Source organism: Notolepis coatsorum (assembly GCF_963971535.1).
Source record: "Notolepis coatsorum genome assembly, chromosome: 9".
NCBI lineage: Eukaryota > Metazoa > Chordata > Actinopteri > Aulopiformes > Paralepididae > Notolepis > Notolepis coatsorum.
Window position 1 is genome coordinate 146,326,516 of NC_140173.1, and position 26,219 is coordinate 146,352,734.

Here is a 26,219-nt window from a genome sequence, read left to right on the forward strand (position 1 = left end):
GGGGTTGGCTGGAGGGGCGGGGGGGCAGCGTTCCTCATCGCCGGGGATCCGTGGAGACAGCTGAGCCACACACACACACACACTCGCACACACACACACACGAGAGAGAGAGTCGTGCACGCAGACAGAGAGGCACGCGAACACACACACGGCACACACATACACAGCTGAAACACACACACATGTACACAGTCGAGTGGCAACACACACACATATACACATGCTTGCACGCACGCACACACAGTCACACACACACACGCACACACGCCCCCACACACACACACACACACGCATGCACACACACGTACACACGCACACACACACACACCACACACTAGCTAAGTGGGGAAGCGAAAACCGACTGAATTCAAAGGAATCGTTACAGAGGCTGCTTTCTGCCTGTGTGCACACATTCAGACACACATTAGCAAACCTACACGTACAGACACAGCAAGAGATACGGACACAGGCAGACTGACACACACACTCTCTCTCTCTCTCTCTCTCTCTCTTCTCTCTCTCTCTCTCTCTCTCTCTCTCTCTCACACACATTTTCTTTCTCTCTCTCTCTCTCACACTTTATCTCTCTCTCTCTCTCTCTCTCTCTCTCTCTCTCTCTCTCTCTCTCTCTCTCTCTCTCTCTCTCTCCTCTCTCTCTCTCTCTCTCTCTCTCTCTCTCTCTCTCTCTCTCACACACACATTTTCTTTCTCTCTCTCACACACACACTTTCTTTCTCTCTCTCTCACACTTTCTCTCTCTCTCGCTCTCTCACACACACTCTCTCCCTCTCCCTCTCTCACACACACACTTTCTTTCTCTCTCTCACACACTTTCTCTCTCTCTCGCTTTCTCACACACACTCTCTCTCCGATCTCCCTCTCTCACACACACTTTCTTTCTCTCACACACACACACACACTTTCTCTCTCTTCGCTCTCTCTCCCTCTCTCCCTCTCCCTCTCTCTCTCACACTCTCTCCCTCTCGCTCTCTCTCTTCACACCCTCTCCCTCTCTCTCTCTCACACTCTCTCCCTCTCTCTCTCACACACACACACACATGCATGCTCCACAACATGCTCCATGTCCTTGCCGACGGAGGAGGGTGGAATACGGAGCGGCCGGAGTGCTGTCTCGAGAGGAAACCCGCGGCTGAGAGATTCTGCCACTCATCAGAGTAACTTTACCACTTGGCTTCTTTTAGGAGTTCGGGGCTTAAATCCTTTAAATCCGAGCACAAGAGAAGAAGAAGGGGGGAAAAGCATCTCTATTCTTAGTCGAAGACATTTTGCAACTGGGTCTCTTTATATGACCCGCTAAGACGTCCACCACCACCACCAGCGACCGAGCCACACGGAGCAGTACTAAGTGGAATCCTATTATGCCCGGGACATATTTGGGATTTCTCTCTCCTCCTCTGGCTTAAAGAAATAACCCATGACCGGTGGATTTATGTCTGTTGGAGGGGAGAGGATCGCGTGTGTTTTCTCCTCTCTCTCTCTCCCGTGGATTACAGATGGGTTTTTTTCCTTTTTTGTGTGTGATCTGCTGCTGCAGTCAGTCTCATGGATGATCGCTCGCTGCCCGTCATTAGTAGGATAGAAGTACAACGAGCTGTGGGACACAAGTGAGTAAGTAACCGGCAGCCGGTTTCTCTTTTCCCCCCCCCCTCTTTTTCTCTCTTTTCTCGGTTTTATCTCACACGCTTTTTAAGTGTATTCCCTTATAAAACAAGACTATAGAAAGTGAACGTATAGGAGAGAATTAACGTACTGCAGCAGTTTTCCGCACAGTTGGTCATTTTGTCATCTCTCGACTATATCAAACTGCCGGATTATACTGCGATGGGGGGGCGGGAGGGGGGGGGGGGGTAGCGGGCGGTGAGGTGATTATAAATGAATGCTTCTCAATTAATCACAGGGGGTGAGGCAGATCCCTTCGGATTCATGAATGTATGCATATAATAGCGGGGTCTCTGTGTCTACAACCCGTTTGCCTAAAGGAACACAATTGACTAAATCAGGGTCACTGTCTGCCCCCCCCCCCCCCCCCCCCCGGCAGGTGCTTTTTGACACAAGCCCGCGAGATTGATCGGAGGAGATCCGTGTGAATCCTATTAGTGCCCCCTGGACGGCCGCCAAGGCAGAGGCAATGGAGCGGAACGCGGCTGTCTAGTGGCAGCAGCGGCAGCGGCATCGGCGCTATCTGATCTGGCTGTGTGCACTGGACGACTGTGAGGATCCTCCACACGCTCCCCTCTACCAAACGGTACTCCCCCCCCCCCCCCCAGCCCCCAGCCCCCAGCCCCCATCCCGGAGCCCTTCTCCCTCCCTCCCTCTCCCTCTCTCTCTCTCCCTCCCTCCGCCCTCCACCATGGTGCCCCCGCCCCCCACCAACAAGCCCCACGTGTGCCTGTCCACCGTGCTGATCATGAGCAGCATGGCGCTGATCGACGCCTACCTGGTGGAGCAGAACCACGGGCCGCGCAAGATCGGCATCTGCATCATGGTGCTGGTGGGCGACGTGTGCTTCCTCATCGTGCTGCGCTACGTGGCCGTGTGGGTGGGCGCCGAGGTGCGCACGGCCAAGCGCGGCTACGCCATGATCCTGTGGTTCCTCTACATCTTCGTGCTGGAGATCAAGGTGTACTTCGTGTACCAGAACTACAAGGCGGACCGCCGGAGCCTGACACGCTGGCGCGCAAGGCGCTGACGCTGCTCCTCTCCATCTGCATCCCCGTGCTCTTCGTGGTGCTGGTGGCCATCGACCACATGGAGTACGTGCGCGCCTTCAAGAAGCGCGAGGAGATACGCAACCGCCTCTTCTGGGTGGTGGTGGACCTGCTGGACGTGCTGGACATCCAGGCCAACCTGTGGGAGCCGCAGAAGAAAGGGCTGCCGCTGTGGGCCGAGGGCCTCATGTTCTTCTACTGCTACATCCTGCTGCTGGTGCTGCCGTGCGTGTCCCTGAGCGAGATCAGCATGCAAGGGGTCAACATCGTGCCGCACAAGATGCTCCTGTACCCCCTGCTGAGCCTGGTCACCATCAACGTCATCACGCTGTTCATCCGCGTGGGCAACATGCTGCTGTACCGCGACGCCCGGGTCTCGGGGATCCTCATAGGCAAGAACGTGCTGGCCATCGTCCTGAAGACGTGCAGCTTCGTGCAGTACAGGAGACAGTGTCAGAGCCCCCCCCCGCCGCCTCCTCCGGGGGCGGCGGCGTTCGGCGTGGAGATGCAGAAGAACCACCACCTCGCCGCCGCGGCGGCCGCTCACCACCACCACCAGCAGCAGCACCACCACGCGGCGGCGCGCCTCCCCCCGGCCCCCGCCACCACCACCACCACCACGCCTCATCAGGTGATCATGCAGGACCTGCAGACGGCCCTACCGCTACCGGAGATGACGACGTGCGAACACACATGACCCCCCCCCGGGACCGCGGTGTAGTAGCGGTCGACGGGGGGGGGGGGGGGGGGGGATGGGCGTACAGTGTCAGGCTTGAGAATGTTCAGTGACGTTGTGCTTATTATTTTACATTATTGGGGACATTGATCTAAGTTAAAAGTTATTATTAAATGTTATTAGGTACAATCATTATCGATGTAGAATATTTAGTATGAGTTATATGACGTATTGTAAGTTTGCTCGGGCCTCTCCTTAGTTCAGTCTGTGTCAAGGCCAAGCACCTCCAAGCATTTCCATAGTTATCTCTGGGCCAACGTGTAATGTAGCTAAATGGGGTATGGGAGAAACACGTCAGCGAAAACACATAAGCTATGCATTTGAACCTAGGTATTGTACCTAATAACATTTGATACTAACTTTTAACTTAGATCAATGTCCCCGATAAGGTAAACAATAAGTACAAAGTCTGCCACTGATTTCCCACGGTACAGTGCCCCCCGCGAGTTGAATTATACTTTCATCCCACCATATTATTAGAAGTTAATTAATCTTAAGCGGGGTCTACTCTATTACGCCTAGAATGAGGTGCGGGGACACTCTGCGTCCCTGTCTGCACCCTCTACCACACGCACACGATACACTGAGTCACGGCAGTCATGGAAACGTCAATATCAATATATATATACGAGCATCAGGACTCAAGCAGGGCACGATGTCCCACACTATTCTGGGTAGTGAACACTCGTGGAACAGTGGTGATTATGTCCATTAATGCATAACGGCACGCACAGGACGCTGCAGGTGCTTACCCAGGGGCGAGAGAGCGGTGACGTGGTGGAAAGTATACAGTTATAATAACCCGTGACTTTATTGAATCATTTTACTCCCCATCCCAGTCAATTCGGTTATTAATTGTGTGTATTTTTTCTAAATGAACGAAAGAGATCGAGAGAGAGAGACAGAGCGAGAGAAAAAGAATACTACGAGATCAGAGGATATATTTTGAATTGTGTGTATTGCATTCTAATCGTGAGCTAAAGGGTTTGTGTGCTGTAAGTGTACATTTATTTTATCGTTGCTCCGCTGTCACGGGAGTCCGTCGAGAGGAGTCAAAACGGATGAATTGTGAGAGTAACAAGAATGGAAAATAACGTTTGAAACAAGGCTTTCTCATAAAAAGAAAATGTGTTTTTTCTATGTGAATCTTTGATAAAGTATTGTGTACAAGAACATTTTGCCTTCCTGCTCTTTCCTGTCTCGCCGTGGGCTTCTGCAAAATGGAAAAAGGAGGGTGGGGGTGGGGGTGGGGGTGGGGGGGGTGTGTGTTATGGCTGAAGTCATTCACTGATTGTCCAGATTGAATACATTTCATTTTTTTTATTAGAATTTTGGTGGAGGTCTTTTCATTAACCTGAATTACAAAGTAAAATAGCGTCAGATTTTTTCGCCACTCTGGCATAATCTCCAGCTGGAGGCCTTCCAGTAGCTAAAGTGTGCTGCCTGCCGTAACGCCATTCATCTCGTCTGTCTCAGCGCTCCGGGGCGGGCCGGGTCATTGTGAGTTTGAAATATGAGCAAAAGGAAAAAGGTGGCGACGCATTTTGAGATAAATTATCATCGCAGTTTATGAACTGTGTCTCGATGATTATGACTGAAAGTCAAGGGAGGTTACTTTCTAATTAAACCCTACTGATTATCACCTTTTTAAATCGCCATTAGTAATGTAATGCAGTGGAATACTCGCACCACGCCCCCGGTAACAGGATCCCAGGTATTAGGTGCATCCGGCGGCGACATATGGGGCCCATCTAGTGAGACGTCTTACTGCTTTATGGCATAAAGTACTTTTGTACTTATTTTATGCCATTATTGAGTCTGCACGTTTACATTGCACTACTTTTTATTGTCTTTTATACCTATTATTATGTCTGCAATTTATGCATTGTTTTTTTTAATTCTGTCAATCTGTGTGCTGATCTAATGCCGGTGTTAATTTTATACTATATAAATAGTTATTCATATTTATTATTGTTATATTGTAGAAATGTGTGCATTGAAATGTCTGTAAAGTCTCGACGACATTGAAAATGAGGGTGACCTCAATTGCTTTTCGAGTATAAATAAAGGTTGATGATGATGATGATGATATGTCCCCAGGAAACTATAAAAGAAGGAATGGTCATCCCGTCAGAACACCGGCCTTGCTCAGCCATGCTCTGCTTGGTGCCAGACTTTGGTGCCAGTTATGTTGAAGCCTATGGGAGATGTAAATATACAAGCTATATGAGGAAATATACATCAACCAATATATGAAATGTTAGCTAGTTAACAATGCAATAAATTGCTGATGACTCTGACATCTGAGGTAATAACCTGTTGAAATGACATAAAATGTCATAAACGAGGAGACGGCTGATCGATGTGCGTTCACAAGCCTCACGGTGATGACCCTTCCTTCTTTTATAGTTTCCTTGCATATGTCACGTGAACTTAGCGTTGCCCGGGGCGTCCGATCTAGCACCAGAACACAGCCGTCTTGTTTTTTTACAAGATGCCGCTGCCAGTTCTGTGCGGAACACGTTCCCGCTTCGAGGATGGCCCATTTAGCGAAAGGTAAGTAATTTAACATTAGTAGCTTTATTCAGCTAACATAATTGCTAGCTTGTATGAGGCGTGTACTCTACTACGGCTGAGACGAAATGCCATTTGGAAGAATCGATAAACCGGGATAAAATTATCAATAAATATCGATTTCTTTATTATTATTTTGCATGTGTAAAAAAAAAAGTTTTAAATACTTTTTTCTTAAAACATTTAAATAAATATTATTTAACGTTAGTTTGTGTGTGTGTCATGTGCATTTAAACGTGCGTATTTTTTATAAGTGACACCACTTATCGATTTCAAGCAGTTATCGATAATTATCGATCAATCGATAAGTGATCTCAGCCTTATACTCTATGTTAGCATTGCTAGAAGGGCAGAATTAAAACCTTGTTTGGGTGTCAGAGGATAGCTGTTTATGACGAGCTCATGAAGCCAGAGCCCCTCTCAGTGTTTACGGAGTAGCCTCAGCCGGGGCTTATAGTGTTTTGAAATGTGGACACACACATTAGTATAGGGATGTCCAAATCGCATTTTCTTGCTCCCGATTCGATCCCGATCATGTGATTTTGAGTATCTGCCGATACCGATTTTTCCTGATCCGATCTTTCGGTAATGCATTAAGAAAAAAGAAAAGAAAAAAATGCCCATTCCGTGCCAATCACGATGATAGTCGGGTTAACTCGCCATCGCTTGCATGCCAATCATGAGTATAGTCGGGTTTTAATCGTTATTTCTTTTATTAGCGATATCTATACATTTTCATCCATCCAACCTGATGTTATCGTTGGGAATGGGTCTGAGCTCGCAAAAGGGCAAATACCGCCGTCTATTGTCTCCCGGATTTTATTGCACATCATTAGATTGGATTGGCTGGGGATGTGCATCAGACAAAAAACGTCTGTCTGGGTTTCCCTTCTCGGGCATGCAGTATCGTGTTACCACATTGACTGGGTAGGCTGGGAGCAGCATGGATTATGTGTTTTGGACTATAACGTTGGATCAATGGACGCAATCGATATTTGGAATGGCGATCAGGAATTGGATTAATCTTTTTGCAGAACATCTGATGTGAGGTAAGGACTCTATGTTACCAGTCTTGGGTTAATCAGATGTTCCTTTCACCGCCATCGGAGCATGTGTGTGTGTGTGCGTGCCGTTGGTGCGGAGCAAGACACGGATAAGCGATTTTTCATGCATAAGGACACATATACTATCGATAATCTAGCGTTTATTTGAAAACGGTTCATAAATCAGCCGAAAAATGACAACGTGTTTTGTGTATTCCACTAAAGGGCTATTATCACGTCTTTCTCTGGAATTACTAGAAATCTCCAAAACTATACTCGTATTCAAAATGGTATAACACGGAAATGTACCAATGAAAAAACAATCCGTTTCGTACATGTTGACTGCAAGCAAGTCATTGATAAGCGACGGGTGTATTAGACCCATAATTTAAGATATAGTTTAAGCGTTCGCAAATATCTCCGTCCTCCCATTGATTAAAGCGCTGGCCTACAAGCCCTAATTTGGTCATATCCGGCCGGCTCTGAATGTGTTAACACTAGCCAGGCACGTTGGAAGGGGGGGTGCCGGGGGTGCTGATATTATCGGCCGATATTGGCATTCAAATGTGATATCGGAAAATATCGGTATCGGTTTTCAAATTTTCTTTTTATATTTTTTTTTATTTATTTTTTTACATTTATTTAACCTTTATTTACCCAGGCAAGCAAGTAAGAACAGATTCTGATTTTATTTATTGTCAAAAGTATGCATAATGTTGTGTTAATTCCACGACAAGAGATATGTAATGTTAATTACCTGAAATTATTCTGTTTTTTGGGGGGGGGGGGGGGGGACCTTGCATATATCGGTATCGGTTGATATCGGTTGATATCGGTATCTGAAATTAAGAGTTGGACAATATCGGTATATCGGTATCGGTTAAAAAGCCAATATCGAGAATCCCTAGTTCTGGCTGATCCCATGAAACCCCAAATACTCCCAAATCAAAGGTATATGACATGTATATGTACCATCACAAAAAACCAAGAATATGTAAATGTGTAAATGAACTGTTTTTTTTTGTTACTGTTCATTTTCTCACAATATCCATGCATCTTCCAACAAAAAGAAAATCTGTAATGTGATTACTTTGTTCTTTTGTAGCAGACATTTTTGCAATTACAGTTACATTATTATTTTGTAATCAGATGACTGAAATCCTGTAATATGTTGCCCTCTGGTTATCTGTATGTACAGCTACACACTGTAAAAAGCATTGTCTCAACTTATATTTTAACATAGCCTTCTGCAATCCGCTTTTTCAATTGAACCAATTCATTAGGAGAGTGCATATTAAATATATTATTATTTAATATGAGTTTACATTGTTGATTGAATTCGTATTGAGTTGATTCAACTAAAAAAGATTATATTATATAAGTCGAAACAACTTTAGTTTATTTTTTAACAGTGCATAACGAAGGGGCAACATTGCAGATGGATAAATTATTCTCACATAATGAAACCTGCTTACCATTCTTCCTCAGGCACAGACACTATCCATGATCATCCTACTAAGTTGCAGAGGCAGCTCCTTTATGTATTAATATTGTATTCTCTTAAGGTTTAAAGAGGTTTTGCGCATTGATATTAATATGGTATTGTTCACCGCCTTCATCAACACGGTCTCATCAGAAACCGTAAATAAAGTACTAATGTCAACCACAGGAAAAAAGGTATATAATTAAGTAATATATTTACGTTTCGTATTGGCGAAAGTTTTAAAAAAAAACACGACCGGGAGTCAACCTATCAATACTTGTGCTCTCACCACTAGACCAAGCCACCCACCCTCATACTAACCCAGCAATACTATGATGATGGTTTGTTTTAACGTTAAGATAGAAAGTTAGGGATAAGGTTAGGGTTTGTTAAAGGTAACAGTGTGGTTAAGGTTAGGGTTAATGTTAGGGTTAGGGTTAGTTTAAGGTAATAGTGTGGTTAATGTTAGGGTTGGGGTTTAGGTTATGAGTTATAGTTAGTTTAAGGTAACAGTGTGGTTAGGGTTAGGGTTAGGGTTATGTTTAGGGTTAGGGTAACAGTGTGGTTAGGGTTAGGGTTATGGTTAGGGTTAGGGTAACAGTGTGGTTAGGGTTAGGGTTAGGGTAACAGTGTGGTTAGGGTTAGTGTAACTGAGGGGTACAATTCCCTGACGGTATTGTTAGATATGATACTTACTACCACTACCTCTTGTACTTTAGACTCTGGCCACCCAGTACTAGGTATAAATAATTATGATAAACACTCCCACCTGATGAAACGGATCCAACACAAATGTACCAAGTCGAAAGTCTGCGTTTAATAATAATACATAGCAAAAGGTATGTACAACGATCACTTAATTACATTTATGATTTGAAATAGTATGCACTTTTATGGCAAATGAGTATTCGTAGGTAGATCAATATCGAATGTCCAATCTCTGATTGCGCAGGAAGCAAATATACAACCTGGAATATTTAGGGAACAATAGCAATGATACTTGAATGATTATATAGCTGGATACACTAGGGGAAGGTTCCGACTGCTTGTAGGACAGCTGGAGGGGGGGGGGGTAGAGTCTGGCTGTATCCCGTCTGGCCGAGGGTATCCTGGGAGAGCCCACAGTCGTGCGACCCGGTGCCCAGCGATCCTCGATCCACAGATGAAAGCAGTTGGACTCTCTGTGGCCGGCGTCCTCCGGTCCACGATGGAGAGACGTGAGGCGACCTCGTCGTGTAGAGCGTCTTCTCACCTGTCGTCCTCTCCGGGGGGGGTATTTCCAACACACCGCAGTGTTGGCCTTTATCCATAGAATAATCAAAGTACTCAAAGCATAATCCAAGCCGGGGAAGGCTAGCCGTCGTCGGTAGAATAATCCAATATACAGGTCCACTCGCTCTTTGGCCTGGAGCTCCTCGGGTGCAGCTTCACGTGGGGTCAACCACCCTGGATAAGCGTCCAGCTGATGCCTGAAACGATGGGGGTGCTGATTACTATAGAACTCTTACCGCACGAGGCACTACATATGAATAGACTATTATTAGCTTAATAGAATACGTCCAACTCGACGATATAGTGCCAAATATGACTATTCAAATATTAATATACACGATGTCTCAATGCCGATACTGGGCCGAATTGGCCTTACTGCCCACACGTGGTTCGCGGGGAGGCTTTTGCGTCTGTCACTCTGTTGGAGGGTAAGGAACTGGACTAAAAGAAAGCTCTACTTTAATAGCGCAGTATATATACGCACTATGAACAAATAGTACCATTAGTGGTGCGGTAGACATATTCCTACGCGGAACTAGGACTTGTCCATACATGTTGAGCGGTACGATTGAACCTGGTCTGAGGGGTATGGCGACCTGGCACCAAGGTCTCATCCAATGGTAGAATGGAGACTATTATGGGATGTTCAGTAGACTAGAAGGGATATTCAATGCATATTGTACAAGGAATATACAAGGGATATCAGGGGATATACAAATACAATTAAATATATATATATAAATAAATATATATATTCGGTTTAATCTGATCCTTCAGAACAGCCGCGCCCTAATTGGTCCCAACCCAATTAGTTAAGCAGAGACAGATTAACCGCACTGTCCACCACTCAAGGGTTCGCTGTAAGGGTCAGTCAACTCACAAAGTCATAGGGTCATGGTCATCATCGATTGTGTCAGGGAGTCGGGGCAGTTCTATGAGCCTCGCCACAGGACGGGTGTAAATGCGCCCCTGGACGAGTACTTCAGCTGCTCGGACCTTGCCATCGGCACCGGTGATCACTTTGCTTACGCGGCCAGCCGGCCACATAGCTCTGGGTAGTGACTGGTCAATAATCATGACGACTGTTCCTTCCGTCAAATTGTCTCTCTCTTTTACCCACTTCTGGCGGGTCTGTAGAGACGGTAGGTAGTGCAGTAGGAAACTGCTCCAAACTTGTCGGCTAATACTTGGCTGTACCTCCACATTCGTCGGCCGTTCGCTTCTTCAGGCCGGTACATTGTCTGGGGTAACGCGGGATCTAGCCGCCCCATCAGGAGGGTGTTGGGGGTGACTGGGTCGACATCTGCTACATCACTGGAGACGTAACCGAGGGGCTTTGAGTTCAATACTCCCTCAATCTCCGTGAGGACTGTCATTAGGACTTCTTCCGCCACAGTCTGGGCCCCAAGTACTGCGTACAGGGCTGTCTTTATAGAACGTACTTCTCGTTCCCAAGTTCCACCGAAGTGGGGTGCGTTTGGGGGGTTGAATTGGAAGTCAATCTGGGCTGGAGCGAGGTGGGTCTTAAGTTCTGGGCCCATAGCTTGGAAGCTCTCCCTCAGCTCTCTTTCTCCGCCTTTGAAGTTTGTCCCGTGATCGGACAATAATGTAGACGGTTTTCCTTTCCGTGATGTGAATCTTCGGAAGGCCATAAGGAATGAGTCTGCGCTCATGGTCGGAAGGAGCTCGATATGTATCGCTCTGGTGGTCATGCATTTGAATACAATACCCCACCGCTTCTCGGTGCCTCTTCCTTTCTTTATGTGCAGCGGGCCAAAACAGTCCATGCCTGTTGAGTGGAATGGCTTGTCGCCGAGTCGGAGGCGACATGGAGGTAGGTCAGCCATCCGTGGTATGCTGGGCTGCGCGCGCCACTTTCGGCAGTCTAGACAGGTTCGCTGGAAGCGTCGCACCGCCTCTCTTCCTTGAAGTATCCAGTAACGACGTCTGATTTCCGCGAAGACTCTCTCAGCTCTGTGACCTTGTGTCGGCTGTTCAATACGATCGGGTACTTAATGTCATCCGGTAAATTGGGGGCTCTCCGCAGGCGACCACCCACTCTGATGAGGGTATGTGTGTCACTCTCGGGGGCCAGATGAATCAATCTGCTGTCTGATGGGACAGGCTTTCCTCCCTGTAGACAGTCTAGTTCATCGGGGAACGAGTCTCTCTGGGCTCGTTGCAGTAGAAGCAGTTCTGCTTCCTCGTAGTCAGCTGCTGACATATCAGCGGGGGACTTAATCTCTGGGTGGTGCCGCAGGAATGTCCGTTGCTGCGCACTCTCTATGGTAATGCAATCGTCTATGTTGGGGTCTGCGGAGACAACAGTGCTCAATCCACAGAACATGGGTTTCTTATTCTCAGCCTCCTGGTCACTTGCTTCCCTCGGGGTGGGCGTGGGCCAATCTCCTTCCGGGAGCTTGAGGAATGCTGGTCCGTCACTGTAGATGTTATGACGGGTTAAGTCATCTAGGGACATTCCCCGGGTGATGACGTCAGCTGGGTTGTGTTTTGTATCAACATAGCGCCAGTTTGCTTCTCCGGTTAACTCTCCGGTTAACTCTTGAATCTCAGTGACTCTGACTCCCACGAAGACTTTGTATTTGCATGAATCCGATTTGATCCAGGCGAGTACTGTCGTGGAATCTGACCACAGGATTGTTCTATGCACCGGAATGGTGAGCTCACGTTGGATGAGCGTGGCTAGATGCGCTCCTGCGAGGGCTGCGCAGAGCTCTAGACGTGGGATAGACTGTTGCTTGCGTGGGGCTATTCTCGAGCGGGCGAGGATGAATGCTGTGTAGATCTCTCCCCCCTCTTCTTGGGCCCGCAAGTAGGCTACTGATCCGTAGGCGAACTCGGAGGCGTCACTGAAGACGTGTAAATCCATTTTACATGTCTCTGGCCTCACCGTGGGTGGGAAGTAGCTTCGGCGTATATTAACGCCTGGGAGTGAGTGGAGTTCCATCTCCCACTCTCTCCAGGTGGATGCAAGGTGTGCGGGAATGGGGTCGTCCCAGCCCTGGTCCTTGTCCCACAATGCTCGTACAATCATCTTTTCCCTGGTGGTGTACGGTAGTATACATCCTAACGGGTCATATTGTCGGGCGAGTGTTCTGTACACACTCCGTCTGGTGGTCGGTATTGCCGTCGACCTTCCCTGCTCCGTGGTCAGGGGTTTGTGTCTATAGTGGAGCGAATCTGTTTTGAAGCGCCACACTAGTCCTAGTGTCATCTCTTGGGCTTCTCCTGGGATTGTGGCCATCCAGGTCTCGCTGCTCGCTGCCTTGTCCTCGGAGGAGAGGCTGCGCAGTACGTGCGGATCGCTGCTGGCCCACTGCCTGAGATCAAAGCCGCCTTTGATCAGAGAGGCGCAGAGTTTATGTAGGAGAGCCTCGGCTTCTTCCTGGGTCGAAACGCTTTGTAGACAGTTATCTACGTAGAAGCTGTTCTTCACACTGTGTCGGACCTCTTCGTCCGCTGCTGGGTCCTCTGCGACATGTCTCTGTAGTGCAAATGTAGCACAGCATGGGCTGCATGTAGTTCCGAAAGGGAGGACTTCCCATTGGTAGATGGCTGGGTGCTCATCTCCTGGCCTCTCTCTCCATAGGAACCGCAACAGGGGCTTGTCCTCCTCTACTAATCTCACCTGCAGGAACATCCCTTTGATATCCCCGCTGATAGCCACCTTGTCCTGGCGGAAGCGGAGTAGTACGCCTAGTAGGGAGGGGCCGAGTGTAGGACCGGGCAATAGCTCTTTATTCAGATTTTGGGATCCGATCTGGTAGCTGCAGTTAAACACGATGCGGTCTTTGCCGTTGTGATGAACCTTGTGGTGGGGCACGTACCACGATTCGGTCGTCTGGTCGGCCTCTTTAATGTCAATCTTTGTGACGTGTCCCGCTGTGATGAGCTTCTCAATCTCAGCACGGTATACACTTTCTTGGGCGGGGTCCTTGGCTAAGCGCCGCTCTGTGTTTAGTAGGTACCGCTCTGTGGCGTCTTTCTTTGCGTGAAAGGTAGGCATCCCTTCCCGCCGCAGGAGTGGCGTGGCGTATCTCAACACGCCGCTGACTGGGACTCTCTTTGTTCCCGTCTCGAGGAGGTTAATGGCGTAGATGTCGTCTTTAGAGCGAATGTCTTTCTTTTCGTTCTTAAAGGGCATTTGTTCTAAGGTCCATAGCCTCTCTACATGCTGCAGGAGTGCGGTGTCTCCCTCTGTGACTCGGGAGTGGAGACAGCTAGTGGCTGTGGTTCGGTTGAGAGATTTGGCGAGTGGGCCTTGGAGAGTCCATCCTAGGCGGGTCTCGACTGCTGCAGGACAGCCTCTGGGTCCGGTATGAACCCGGTCTATCGGGACAATGAGGTCTGCATGGTCAGAGCCTATCAACAGTGTCGGGGTAGCACCGTCTATGAGTGGGATCGGTAGCTTGCGTAGATGTACATATTTCTCCATCAGCTTGGCTACGGGGTGTGTGTACCGCGAGAGTCCTATTTCTTGGCTGGTGAAAGCGTCTGTAATCCTGTACCGTCGCTCGGGCTGGCCGCTTGCTGCGATAGAGAATGAGACATTCTCGCCCTTTATCGTTTTCAAATCTCTTCTTATTGTCCGAATTGTCATTTGGTTTTCGCTCCCCCGCAGCCCTAGCTGGGCCGCAGCGGACGCGAGCAGAAGGGTCTTCTCTGACCCGTCATCAAGGATGGCGTAAGTGTCCATGACTTTATTCTGGTAGCTCAATGTCACACGGACTACCTTTAAGAGCACTCTGGCTCCGCTGCTGCTGGCGGGGTCGATGTACAAAACAGTATATATACGCACTATGAACAAATAGTACCATTAGTGGTGCGGTAGACATATTCCTACGCGGAACTAGGACTTGTCCATACATGTTGAGCGGTACGATTGAACCTGGTCTGAGGGGTATGGCGACCTGGCACCAAGGTCTCGTCCAATGGTAGAATGGAGACTATTATGGGATGTTCAGTAGACTAGAAGGGATATTCAATGCATATTGTACAAGGAATATACAAGGGATATCAGGGGATATACAAATACAATTAAATATATATATATAAATAAATATATATATTCGGTTTAATCTGATCCTTCAGAACAGTTAGGGTTAGGGTAACTGTAACTGAGGGGTACAATTCCCTGACTGTATTGATAAGTATGGTATCATTAAACCACTACCGCTTTATGTACTTTAACTACTGGCCATACAGTACACGATATATGAATATGATGAACACTTCCCACAATGAAATCGGTTCCAGTCAAAGATATTAATCAAGTATTTAATGGAGCAAAAGGTACATAGGATACTTTACATTATTCTTTGAATGCACTTGTAAGGCAAAGAGTATGCGTAGGCAAATCAACACTGAATGTCCATTCTCTGGTTACGCAGGAGGCAATTATACAACCTGGCTCTTAGGGAATTATATCTATGGTACACTGGTGATATAGCGGGATATACTGGAAGGGTCCTCCCGGTTGTAAGCCGGCAGGGGGGGTAGGAGAGCTGTCGGTAGGTAGAACGTCTGGTCAACGATGCCTAGGGAGACTCCGAGTACAGGAGACAGTGCGATAGACTCTTGATCCACAAACGAATACAGCTTGGTTCTCTTGTAGACTGTAGTTCCACAGGGAAGAAGAAAGCTAGTCGGCCTCAGGCTGTCTGAGGCGCCGACTCGACTTGACTCCTCTCGGGGTAAATCCAACACTCACAGGCGTCGGCGATTATCCGCTCCACAAATCACATGACCAAAGCAAATATATATTCCAGCCGCAAAGGGCTATGCAGTCGTCGGGTAGGTAATCCAGTGTACATGTCCATACGGTTCTCGCCTAGATCTCCTCGGGTGAAAGCGCCATGTGGTCGGCCCAGCCTGGATAAGAATCTAGCTAACACGAGGAAGCGTTGGAGATGCTGGTCACTTTAGAACTCTAACCGCACGATGCACCATACACAAATAGACTATTATTGACTTAATAGAAATATGTCGCAATCGACGGTATAGTGCCAAACTCTGACAATTCAGTTATTAATTCGCACGCGGTCTCAACAGGCCATACTTCACCGCACGTTGTATCGTGGGTGAGGCTTCTACTTAGTGGGTAACAAAGACTTCTGACTAAGTGCTTCTGTATCCACCTGCGCCGTATTTATATGCACGGTGAACAAATAGTGCCACTCTCATTCTGTTGCCGTATCCCTGGGCAGAGCCGGGGCAAGTACAGACATGTCGTGTCGGTGACTTTGAACTTGGCTCCGGGGGCTGGTCCCCTGGCGCCTGGTCCGTTGTCCAATAGGAGAATGAACTATTATGGGCTATAGTAGGCTAAAGGGATATTCCGTGTATATGTACAAGGAATATACAAGGGATATCAAACGATACACAAATACTATTCAATATATATCAATAAATAAATATATATATTCGGTTTAATCTGATCCTTCGTAACAGCCGCACCCTAATTAGTCCCACCTAATTAGCTAAGCAGAGACAGATTAACCGCACTGTCCACTACTCAATGTCTGCTGTGAGGGTCAGTCAGTTCACAAAGTCATGGGGTCATGGTCGTCATCGATTGTATCGGGGAGCCTTGGCAGTTCTATTAGCCTCGCCACGGGTCGGGTGTAGGTCCGCCCTTGGACGAGCACTTCGGCTGCTCGGACCTTTCCGTCGGCACCGGTGATCACTTTGCTTACGCGGCCAGCCGGCCACATAGCTCGGGGTAGTGACTGGTCGATAATCATGACGACTGTTCCTTCTGTCAAATTGTCTCTCTCTTTTACCCATTTCTGGCGGGTCTGTAGAGACGGTAGGTAGTGGAGTAGGAAGCTGTTCCAAAACTTGTCAGCCAATACTTGACTGTACCTCCACATTCTTCGGCCGTTCGCTTCTTCAGGCCTGTACATTGTCTGGGGTAGCGCGGGGTCCAGCCGCCCCATCAAGAGTGTGTTGGGGGTGACTGGGTCGACATCTGCTACATCACTTGAGACGTAACCGAGGGGCTTTGAGTTCAATACTCCCTCGATCTCCGTGAGGACTGTCATTAGGACTTCTTCCGCCACGGTCTGGGCCCCAAGCACGGCGTACAGGGCTGTCTTTATTGAACGTACTTCTCGTTCCCAAGTTCCACCGAAGTGAGGTGCATTCGGGGGATTAAACTGGAAGTCAATCTGGGATGGAGCAAGGTGGGTCTTAAGTTCTGGGCCCATAGCTTGGAAGCTCTCTCTCAGCTCTCTTTCTCCGCCTTTGAAGTTTGTCCCGTGATCAGACAACAATATAGACGGTTTGCCTTTCCGCGATGTGAATCTTCGGAAGGCCATAAGGAATGAGTCTGTGCTCATGGTTGGAAGGAGTTCGATATGTATCGCTCGGGTGGTCATGCATTTGAATACAATACCCCACCGCTTCTCGGTTCCTCTTCCTTTCTTTATATACAGCGGGCCGAAACAGTCCATACCGGTGGAGTGAAAGGGCTTGTCGCCGAGTCGGAGGCGACAGGGAGGTAGGTCTGCCATCCGGGGTATACTGGGCTGCGCTCGCCACTTACGACAGTCTAGACAGGTTCGCTGGAAGCGCCGCACTGCTTCTCTCCCTTGCAGTATCCAATAACGACGTCTGATCTCCGCGAAGACTCTCTCTGCCCCTGCGTGGTGCACATCCTCGTCGTATTTCTTTATGATCAGCTCTGTGACCTTGTGTCGGCTGTTCAAGACTATCGGGTACTTGACGTCATCCGGTAAGTCTGGAGCTCTCCGCAGACGACCACCCACTCTGATGAGACTATGGGCGTCGCTCTCTGGTGCTAGGTGGAGCAGTCTGCTGTCTGCTGGGACGGGCTTTGCTCCCTGTAGACAGTCTAGCTCATCGGGGAACGAGTCTCTCTGGGCTCGTTGTAGTAGAAGAAGTTCTGCTTCTTCGTAGTCAGCTGCTGAAATGTCAGTAGTGGGCTGAACCTCTGGGTGGTGCCACAGAAATGTCTTTAGCTGCGCACTCTCTAGGGTGAGGCAATCGTCTATGTCGGGGTCTGTGGAGACGAGTGTGTTCAATCCACAGAACATAGATTTCTTGTTTTCGGCCTCCTCTTTACTCGCCTCCCGTGGGGTGGGTGTAGGCCACTCTTCTTCCGGGAGCTTGAGAAACTCTGGCCCGTCACTGTATAGGTTGTGACGGGTGAGGTCATCCAGGGACATTCCCCGGGTGATGACGTCAGCTGGGTTGTGTTTTGTGTTTACATACCTCCAGCTCGCTACTTCTGTTAACTCTTGAATCTCTGTGACTCTGACTCCCACGAAGACCTTGTATCTGCACGAATCAGACCGGATCCATGTGAGTACTGTCGTGGAGTCTGACCACAAGATTGTTCTTTGCACCGGAATGGTGAGTTCACGTTGGATTAACGTGGCGAGCTGCGCTCCTGCTAGGGCTGCGCAGAGCTCTAGACGCGGGATAGATTGTTGCTTTCGTGGGGCTATTCTTGAGCGAGCCAGGATGAAAGCAGTATGTATTTCTCCTCCCTCCTCTCGGGCACGCAAGTAGGCCACCGCACCGTAGGCTACTTCGGAGGCGTCGCTGAAGACGTGCAGGTCCATCTTGCATGTCTCTGGCCTCACTGTGGGTGGGAAGTAGCTGCGGCGTATGTTGACACCTGGGAGTGAGCTGAGTTCCGTCTCCCACTCTCTCCATGTGGATGCAAGGTGTTCGGGTATGGGGTCGTCCCAGCCCTGGTCCTTGTCCCATAACGCTCTTACAATCATCTTTGCCCTGGTGGTGTAAGGTAGAATACATCCCAACGGGTCATATTGTCTGGCGAGTGTTCTGTATACACTCCGTCTGGTGGTCGGTAGTGCCGTCGACCTTCCCTGCTCCTTGGTCAGGGGTTTGTGTCTATAATGGAGCGAGTCCGTTTTGAAGCGCCAGACTAGTCCTAGTGTCATTTCTTGGGCTTCTCCTGGGATGGTCGCCATCCAGGTCTCGCTGCTCGCTGCCTTGTCCGCGGGGGAGAGGCTGCGCAATACTTGCGGGTCGCTGCTGGCCCACTGCCTGAGATCAAAGCCGCCTTTGATCAGGGAGGCGCGGAGCTTGAGTAGAAGAGCCTCGGCTTCTTCTGGCGTCGAGACGCTTTGCAAACAGTTGTCCACGTAGAAACTATTTCCTACACTTTGTCGGACCTCTTCATCTGCTGCTGGGTCCTCTGCGACGTGTTTTTGCTGTGCAAACGTAGCACAGCATGGGCTGCATGTGGTTCCGAAAGGGAGGACTTCCCATTGATAGATGGCTGGTTGCTCATCCCCGATCCTCTCTCTCCATAGGAACCGCAGCAGGGGCTTGTCCTCTGGGGAGAGGCTGCGCAATACTGGGGGGTCGCTGCTGGCCCGCTGCCGGAGATCAAAGCCGTCTTTGATCAGGGAGGCGCGGAGCAGCGCACGACGTCGCCAGTCAATTTTCTTTATGTGTCCCGCTGTGATTCACTTGTTAATCTCAGCGCGGTACACAATCTCTTGAGCGGGGTCTCTGGCTAGGCGCCGCTCTGTGTTCAATAGATACCGCTCCGTCGCTTCTTTTGTGGCGTGGAAGGTGGGCATACCCTCTCGCCTCAGGAGTGGAGTTGCGTATCTCATCACTCCGTTGACTTTGACTCTCTTTGTCCCTTGCTCGAGGAGGGCTATAGCGTAAATGTCTTCCTTGGAACGAATTTCTTTCTTTTCATTCTTAAAGGGCATTGTCTCTAGTGTCCATAGCCTCTCGACATGCTGTAGGAGAGTGGTGTCTTCTTCTGTCACTCTGGAGTGGAGGCAGTTAGTAGCTGCTGTTCGGTTAAGAGACTTAGCGAGGGGGCCTTGTAATGTCCATCCTAGGCGGGTCTCGACTGCTGCAGGACAGCCTCTGGGCCCTGTGTGGACCCGGTCTATCGGGACTATGAGGTCTGCATGGTCGGAGCCTATCAGCAGGGTCGGGGTGGCACCGTCTATGAGCGGGATAGGTAGTTGACGCAGGTGCACATATTTATCCATCAGCTTGGCGATGGGGTAGGTGTACTGCGATAGGCCTATTTCTTGGCTGGTGAAAGCATTAGTAATCCTATACCGTCTCTCTGGCTGCCCGCTTGCTGCGATAGTAAAGGAGACATTCTCGCCCTTTATCGTCTTTAGATCTCTTCTTATTGTCCGAATCGTCATCTGGTTTTCGCTCCCCCGCAGCCCCAGCTGGGCCGCAGCGGACGCGAGGAGAAGGGTCTTCTCTGACCCGTCGTCAAGGACGGCGTAAGTGTCCATGACCTTATCTTGGTAACTCAGTGTTACGCGGACCACCTTTAAGAGCACCTGGGCGCCCCCGCTGCTAGCGGGGTCAATGTACATAACACTTGCCTTTGTGCTGCTTGAGGGTGCAGGCTTTCTTCTGTTACTGTCGTGTAGGACATCTAGGTGGGCTCCGTCACACCGACTACACCTCTTCTTTAAGCGGCAATCGGCTGCCATGTGACTGCGCGCACATCGGTAACAGCGTCGGTTGGACTTTATCCATTGACTCACTTCTTCAGCGATCATCTTCTTGAACATGTCACATTGTGACAACCAGTGTTCCTTTTCGCAGTACGGGCACACCATCTTCCACTTCTCTTTTATCGAGGGGGTACTGTGGTTCTTGCTGCTCGGTACTGATTCTGATTGGTGCATGACAGTCACCAATCTTCGGTCATCGTTTGCTCTCCTAGGTCCCTCTCTGGAGCTTGGTGTGCTCCGCATGAACGTATCCAATCGTAGGCTGCTGACTTCTCTCGCCAGGAAGTCGGCTAGGTCTAGGAGGGATGGCTCGGGACCGTTAGGATCACGGTGGTCTCTTTGCCGCCTGAAGCGCTCTTGTCGGGCGGGTGGAAGCTTCTCTAAAATCCTCTCGACATTAGAGTTTGCGTATAGTTCGTGCATACCCTTTTCTCTTTGCGCCCCCAGCATCCCTACCAGGGATTGTACCTTGATAGACAGGTCGTCTAGTGAGCGATTGTCTGTTGCTGGGGGTAGGCGGTCAATATGCCTTATCTCTTGTATTACGTAGTCCCATATGCGTCCATATCTTTGGTCGAGTGCTGCTAGAGCCGCTGTGTATGGGGTAGTAGAGGTGGCATAGGCAAGCGCTATATTGTGCGCTCGGGGCACCTTGAGGTGCTTCAATAGGATAGCATACTTGTGGCGTTCATCAGCTACATCAGCCATCATTGTCTCTAAGCACATCCGTAGCTCCGTGTACTGTGCTCTGTTCTCATGGGTGAAGTCTGGAAACGTCGGTGTGCCAATGTATGATGCCGTAGATGGCTGGCACATCGGTGAGCGTTGGAAGAGAGGCCTCCTAGGCGAGTCTCCTCTTACGCCTCTCGGTGGGCTGGTCCCAGCAGGGTACCATGGCCCGCGTATCCAGGTGCTATTCCTCGGGGCTGGTCGTGCGTCAATCTCACCCGTGAATTGAGTCAGGGGTCTGTAGCGCAGAGCCGCGGGGGTAGAGCCTGGGCTGTACTGGACCTCCTGGTCCTGTGGAGTACTGTGCTGCTGTCGGGCTTGACTCTCCTCCTCTCCCTCTTCTTCTTCCTCTGTCAGGTCCTCTAGATCCTGTAGTCGTCTATTTAGCCTCTCCGCGGTGTATACCGTTCCTTCCTTGTAGCTGGGTCTCACTGGGACCGGTCGGGGAAGGAGTTCGGAGGGGGGTATAGGCTCTCTCTGGTGGTCGAGCTCAGGGTCGCTTGATCGGTTAGGGGAGGGTGCCCTTGACCCCGTGTCTTGACGAGGCCCTGGAACCCCGTGCGGAGGGAGGGGGTGTTGCCCTGGCGATCAGCTGCTCCATTAGCTGCGCTAGTAATCGGTCGCGCTCGGCTTCGCGCTTGGTGATAGCGATGTCGCGCTCTGCTTCGCGCTTGGTGAGAGCGATGTCGCGCTCTGCTTCTCTTTGGGCACCGGCAGCGGCGCGCTGTGTCTCGGCCCGGTCCCTTGCCATATTCTCTTCCGTCTGAAGGCGTCTAATCTCTAGACGTATACGATCTTCGTCGCTCCGTTGCTGCGCTTGAAGGTGTTCTCTTTCCATGGAAGAATGTTCGCGCTCACTAAGCGTCTGTGCTTGGAGCCGATCGTGCTCTGTTGAGGCTGCTAGGCTGGCGAGGAAGGCCTGTGCCAGCATCTTGTCCGCCTCGCTGGGGGAAGACGCTGGTTGAGGTGATCCGCTCCTGGCAGTACTCGTTGGAGATGCGTTCTCCTGCGGGGAGTCCTGGAGCTCTATCTCCTGGGCGCTCTCCTCTTCTTGTACCGGGCAGAGTTCCATCTCTGGAGGGTTGTCTTCCTCCCGGAGCTCTCCGGGGACTACTTCTTCCGTCTTGGCGGGGGGTAAAGTCGTGTCAGTTCCCTCCTGGTCCCCACCGTGAGCTTGGTCAGTTACATTAGAACCCACTAGGGCCTCTGTTGGCGGGGGAGCCTGGTTGATAGGGTCGGACATAATTTTACTTTCTACTTTTTCCGCGTTTACCGTCTGTAGAAGGCTAGGTAGTATACTGGCAGCGTAATCCTCTAAGTACTGAGGTGGCTGCCGTCTACGCCGTGGGCGATCTACTTTAGGAGGACCGTTTTGTGGAGTGTTCATCATAGGCCATTTCAATATTAATACCACTATATTAATATTACACTAGTTACCCTCCGGCTCGAAGGACCAATTGTAACTGAGGGGTACAATTCCCTGACTGTATTGATAAGTATGGTATCATTAAACCACTACCGCTTTATGTACTTTAACTACTGGCCATACAGTACACGATATATGAATATGATGAACACTTCCCACAATGAAATCGGTTCCAGTCAAAGATATTAATCAAGTATTTAATGGAGCAAAAGGTACATAGGATACTTTACATTATTCTTTGAATGCACTTGTAAGGCAAAGAGTATGCGTAGGCAAATCAACACTGAATGTCCATTCTCTGGTTACGCAGGAGGCAATTATACAACCTGGCTCTTAGGGAATTATATCTATGGTACACTGGTGATATAGCGGGATATACTGGAAGGGTCCTCCCGGTTGTAAGCCGGCAGGGGGGGTAGGAGAGCTGTCGGTAGTAGAACGTCTGGTCAACGATGCCTAGGGAGACTCCGAGTACAGGAGACAGTGCGATAGACTCTTGATCCACAAACGAATACAGCTTGGTTCTCTTGTAGACTGTAGTTCCACAGTGAAGAAGAAAGCTAGTCGGCCTCAGGCTGTCTGAGGCGCCGACTCGACTTGACTCCTCTCGGGGTAAATCCAACACTCACAGGCGTCGGCGATTATCCGCTCCACAAATCACATGACCAAAGCAAATATATATTCCAGCCGCAAAGGGCTATGCAGTCGTCGGGTAGGTAATCCAGTGTACATGTCCATACGGTTCTCGCCTAGATCTCCTCGGGTGAAAGCGCCATGTGGTCGGCCCAGCCTGGATAAGAATCTAGCTAACACGAGGAAGCGTTGGAGATGCTGGTCACTTTAGAACTCTAACCGCACGATGCACCATACACAAATAGACTATTATTGACTTAATAGAAATATGTCGCAATCGACGGTATAGTGCCAAACTCTGACAATTCAGTTATTAATTCGCACGCGGTCTCAATGCTATTCTGGGGCCAAACAGGCCATACTTCACCGCACGTTGTATCGTGGGTGAGGCTTCTACTTAGTGGGTAACAAAGACTTCTGACTAAGTGCTTCTGTATCCACCTGTGCCGTATTTATATGCACGGTGAACAAATAGTGCCACTCTCATTCTGTCGCCGTATCCCTGGGCAGAGCCGGGGCAAGTACAGACATGTCGTGTCGGTGACTTTGAACTTGGCTCCGGGGGCTGGTCCCCTGGCGCCTGGTCCGTTGTCCAATAGGAGAATGAACTATTATGGGCTATAGTAGGCTAAAGGGATATTCCGTGTATATGTACAAGGAATATACAAGGGATATCAAACGATACACAAATACTATTCAATATATATCAATAAATAAATATATATATTCGGTTTAATCTGATCCTTCGTAACAGTAACAGTGTGGTTAAGGTTAGGGTTAGGGTAACAGTGTGGTTAAGGTTAGGGTTGGGCCGTGTCAGTGTGTCTCAGTGGTCTTGAGAGGCCCGATCTCGCTTAGTATTGTGAACGAACAATCATCATAGTATTGCTGTGTTTGTATCAGGGTGGGTCGCTTGGTCACGTCCCCCCACCACAAGCATTGTTAGTTTGACTCTCGATTGTGCTGTTTTTGGGTGGTTCTTTCGCCGATATGAAACGTAAATTTATTACATATACAATACGTGAATATATTACTTATGGCTATAGCATAAGGTACATTAAGTACCTTTTTCCCGTACGTTATTTACGTATTCTAAGCAAGATTGTGCTGCCTCTATAGGGTGCCTCTAAGTTGACCTCAGGAAGGAAGGAAAGTTGGGAGACGCACTCCAATCACGTTGTTTGAATCCTTGAATATTTAATAGTATACTATACTTACAGCAGCCGGAGCCGGAGCTCAGTGTTTCGGCACGCAGGCCTTTGTCAAGAGCATAATATGTTTGACACCTTTTAACCAGATCACAGGAACTGACGACACTTGAGCGCTCCTCCCAGCTTCTGTAAGTATACCATTAACTGTGTGCAAGAATTCAAACGAATTGACTGGAGTGCGTCCCGGTTTTCATCTCCTCTTCCCCACGAGGACGAAATGAAACGCTAAGTCGGGTCGTGTGAATCTGATCGACAGCCAACAACAACAACAACACAACACCGGCTCTGCAGGATCTGTGAAATCATGCTCTCCCTCTGTCGTCCTCCTCCTCCCTCCTCCTCCTCCTCCTCCTCCTCCTCCTCCTCCTCCTCCTCCTCCTCCTCCTCCTCCTCCTCCTCCTCCCTCCATCTGTCTATCTCTCTTCTAGTCGTCTCAGAGGTCTCACCCTTTTGAGTCATCAAGCGGTGGGGACGTTGCACATTAATATTTAAAGAATTTGACAAGCACACCGCACACCGCAGCACGGAAAAACCTGCAGAATCAGAGTCCGTGTTTCTGCCAAGTACATTAATAATGTGTGGGCAGTTTGGCACGGCGGACCGGTGCTCATAAAGAACGCCGATGCCGAGGCAAACTTTAGAGTGGAACGACCGCCAATTAAGAACTCAAATATGTTATGTCCATCATGGACCCGGGGAGGTTCGATCAATATCTGTGAACATGAGCTAGCCTCTCGTAAAGCCAGGGAACCGGAGGAGTACAGTAAGACACAGTCAGTCCGAGTGTGTGATGATGCCATCAAGTACAAAGTCTAGAGCTTCTCCAATCGTAAATGGACTGCATTTATATTATCTCTTTGATCCTAAAGCTCCTTCGCAACTTTGCGTCTCACATTCACTCACACATTGATTGATTGAAAACTTTATTAACAGATGGTAAATGGTAAATGGCTGCTTTTTTTTATATAGCGCTTTTATCCAAAGCGCCTTACAATTTGTTACTCACATTTTACCCGTTCACTCACACATTCACTCACACATTCACACACCGACGGCGGAGGCGACCATGCAAGGTGCCACAACCTGCTCATCGGGAACAATTGGAGGTTAAGTGTCTTGCTCAAGGACACATCGGCACACTGCCCGGGAAGGAGCGGGAATCGAACCATACAGTACAGCTCAATACTAACAACTGCTAAGAGGATGAAGACCAGAAAAAGACTTCCGTCTTGTTTACATCAGGGTCCTCCATTTTCAATTCATCAAGATTCACACACCGACTGGCGGAGGCGACCACGCAAGGTGCCCACCTGCTCACCGGGAGCGGTTTGCGTCGTAGTGTCCTTGAGCGAGACACTTAACCCCTAACTGCCCCCGATGAGCAGGTTTTTTTTTATTTTAATTTTTTATTATCTTTTTCCCCCCTCCTTTTTCCAATTTTTCTCCCATCCCACTGTTTAGTCGTTATGCCAATTCCCAACCCCCTTCCTGGTTGTTGCGCACTCCCCCCTACTGTTGGTCCGGGAGGCCGGAGACTGTCACATGCTTTCCTCCGACGCATGTGCAGCCAGCCGGCAGCCAGCCAGCCTGGCCGCGCAGATCCTCACCGGGAGAGTGTAACGTGTGGAAGGTCACACTACCTCCCTCCAGATCCTACCCTCGCTGTGCAGGCGCCCCGACCGAACTGTAGGTGTCGCTGTCCACAACGCCCAGGACCCACCCATCAGCTTTCCCACCCCTAACACTGCCAATTGTGTTAGTATGAACGACCAGCCAAGCTGATAGCAACGCCGAGAGCTGGATTCGAACCCAGCAGATGAGCAGGTTGACACCTTGCATGGTCGCCTCCAGGGGCGGACCTAG

At 49.3% G+C, this 26,219-nt stretch overlaps 1 protein-coding gene across 1 annotated transcript; it reads left to right on the forward strand.

Moving 5' to 3' along the window:
- Positions 1-2,371: 2,371 nt before the first annotated feature.
- Positions 2,372-3,426, forward strand: LOC311234231 (transmembrane protein 121-like; the record flags this gene model as incomplete). Its single annotated transcript, XM_084321359.1, is given in 2 exon segments — positions 2,372-2,681; positions 2,684-3,426. Coding segments are annotated over 2 exon segments (1,053 nt in total).
- Between the last annotated feature and the right edge of the window lie 22,793 nt (positions 3,427-26,219).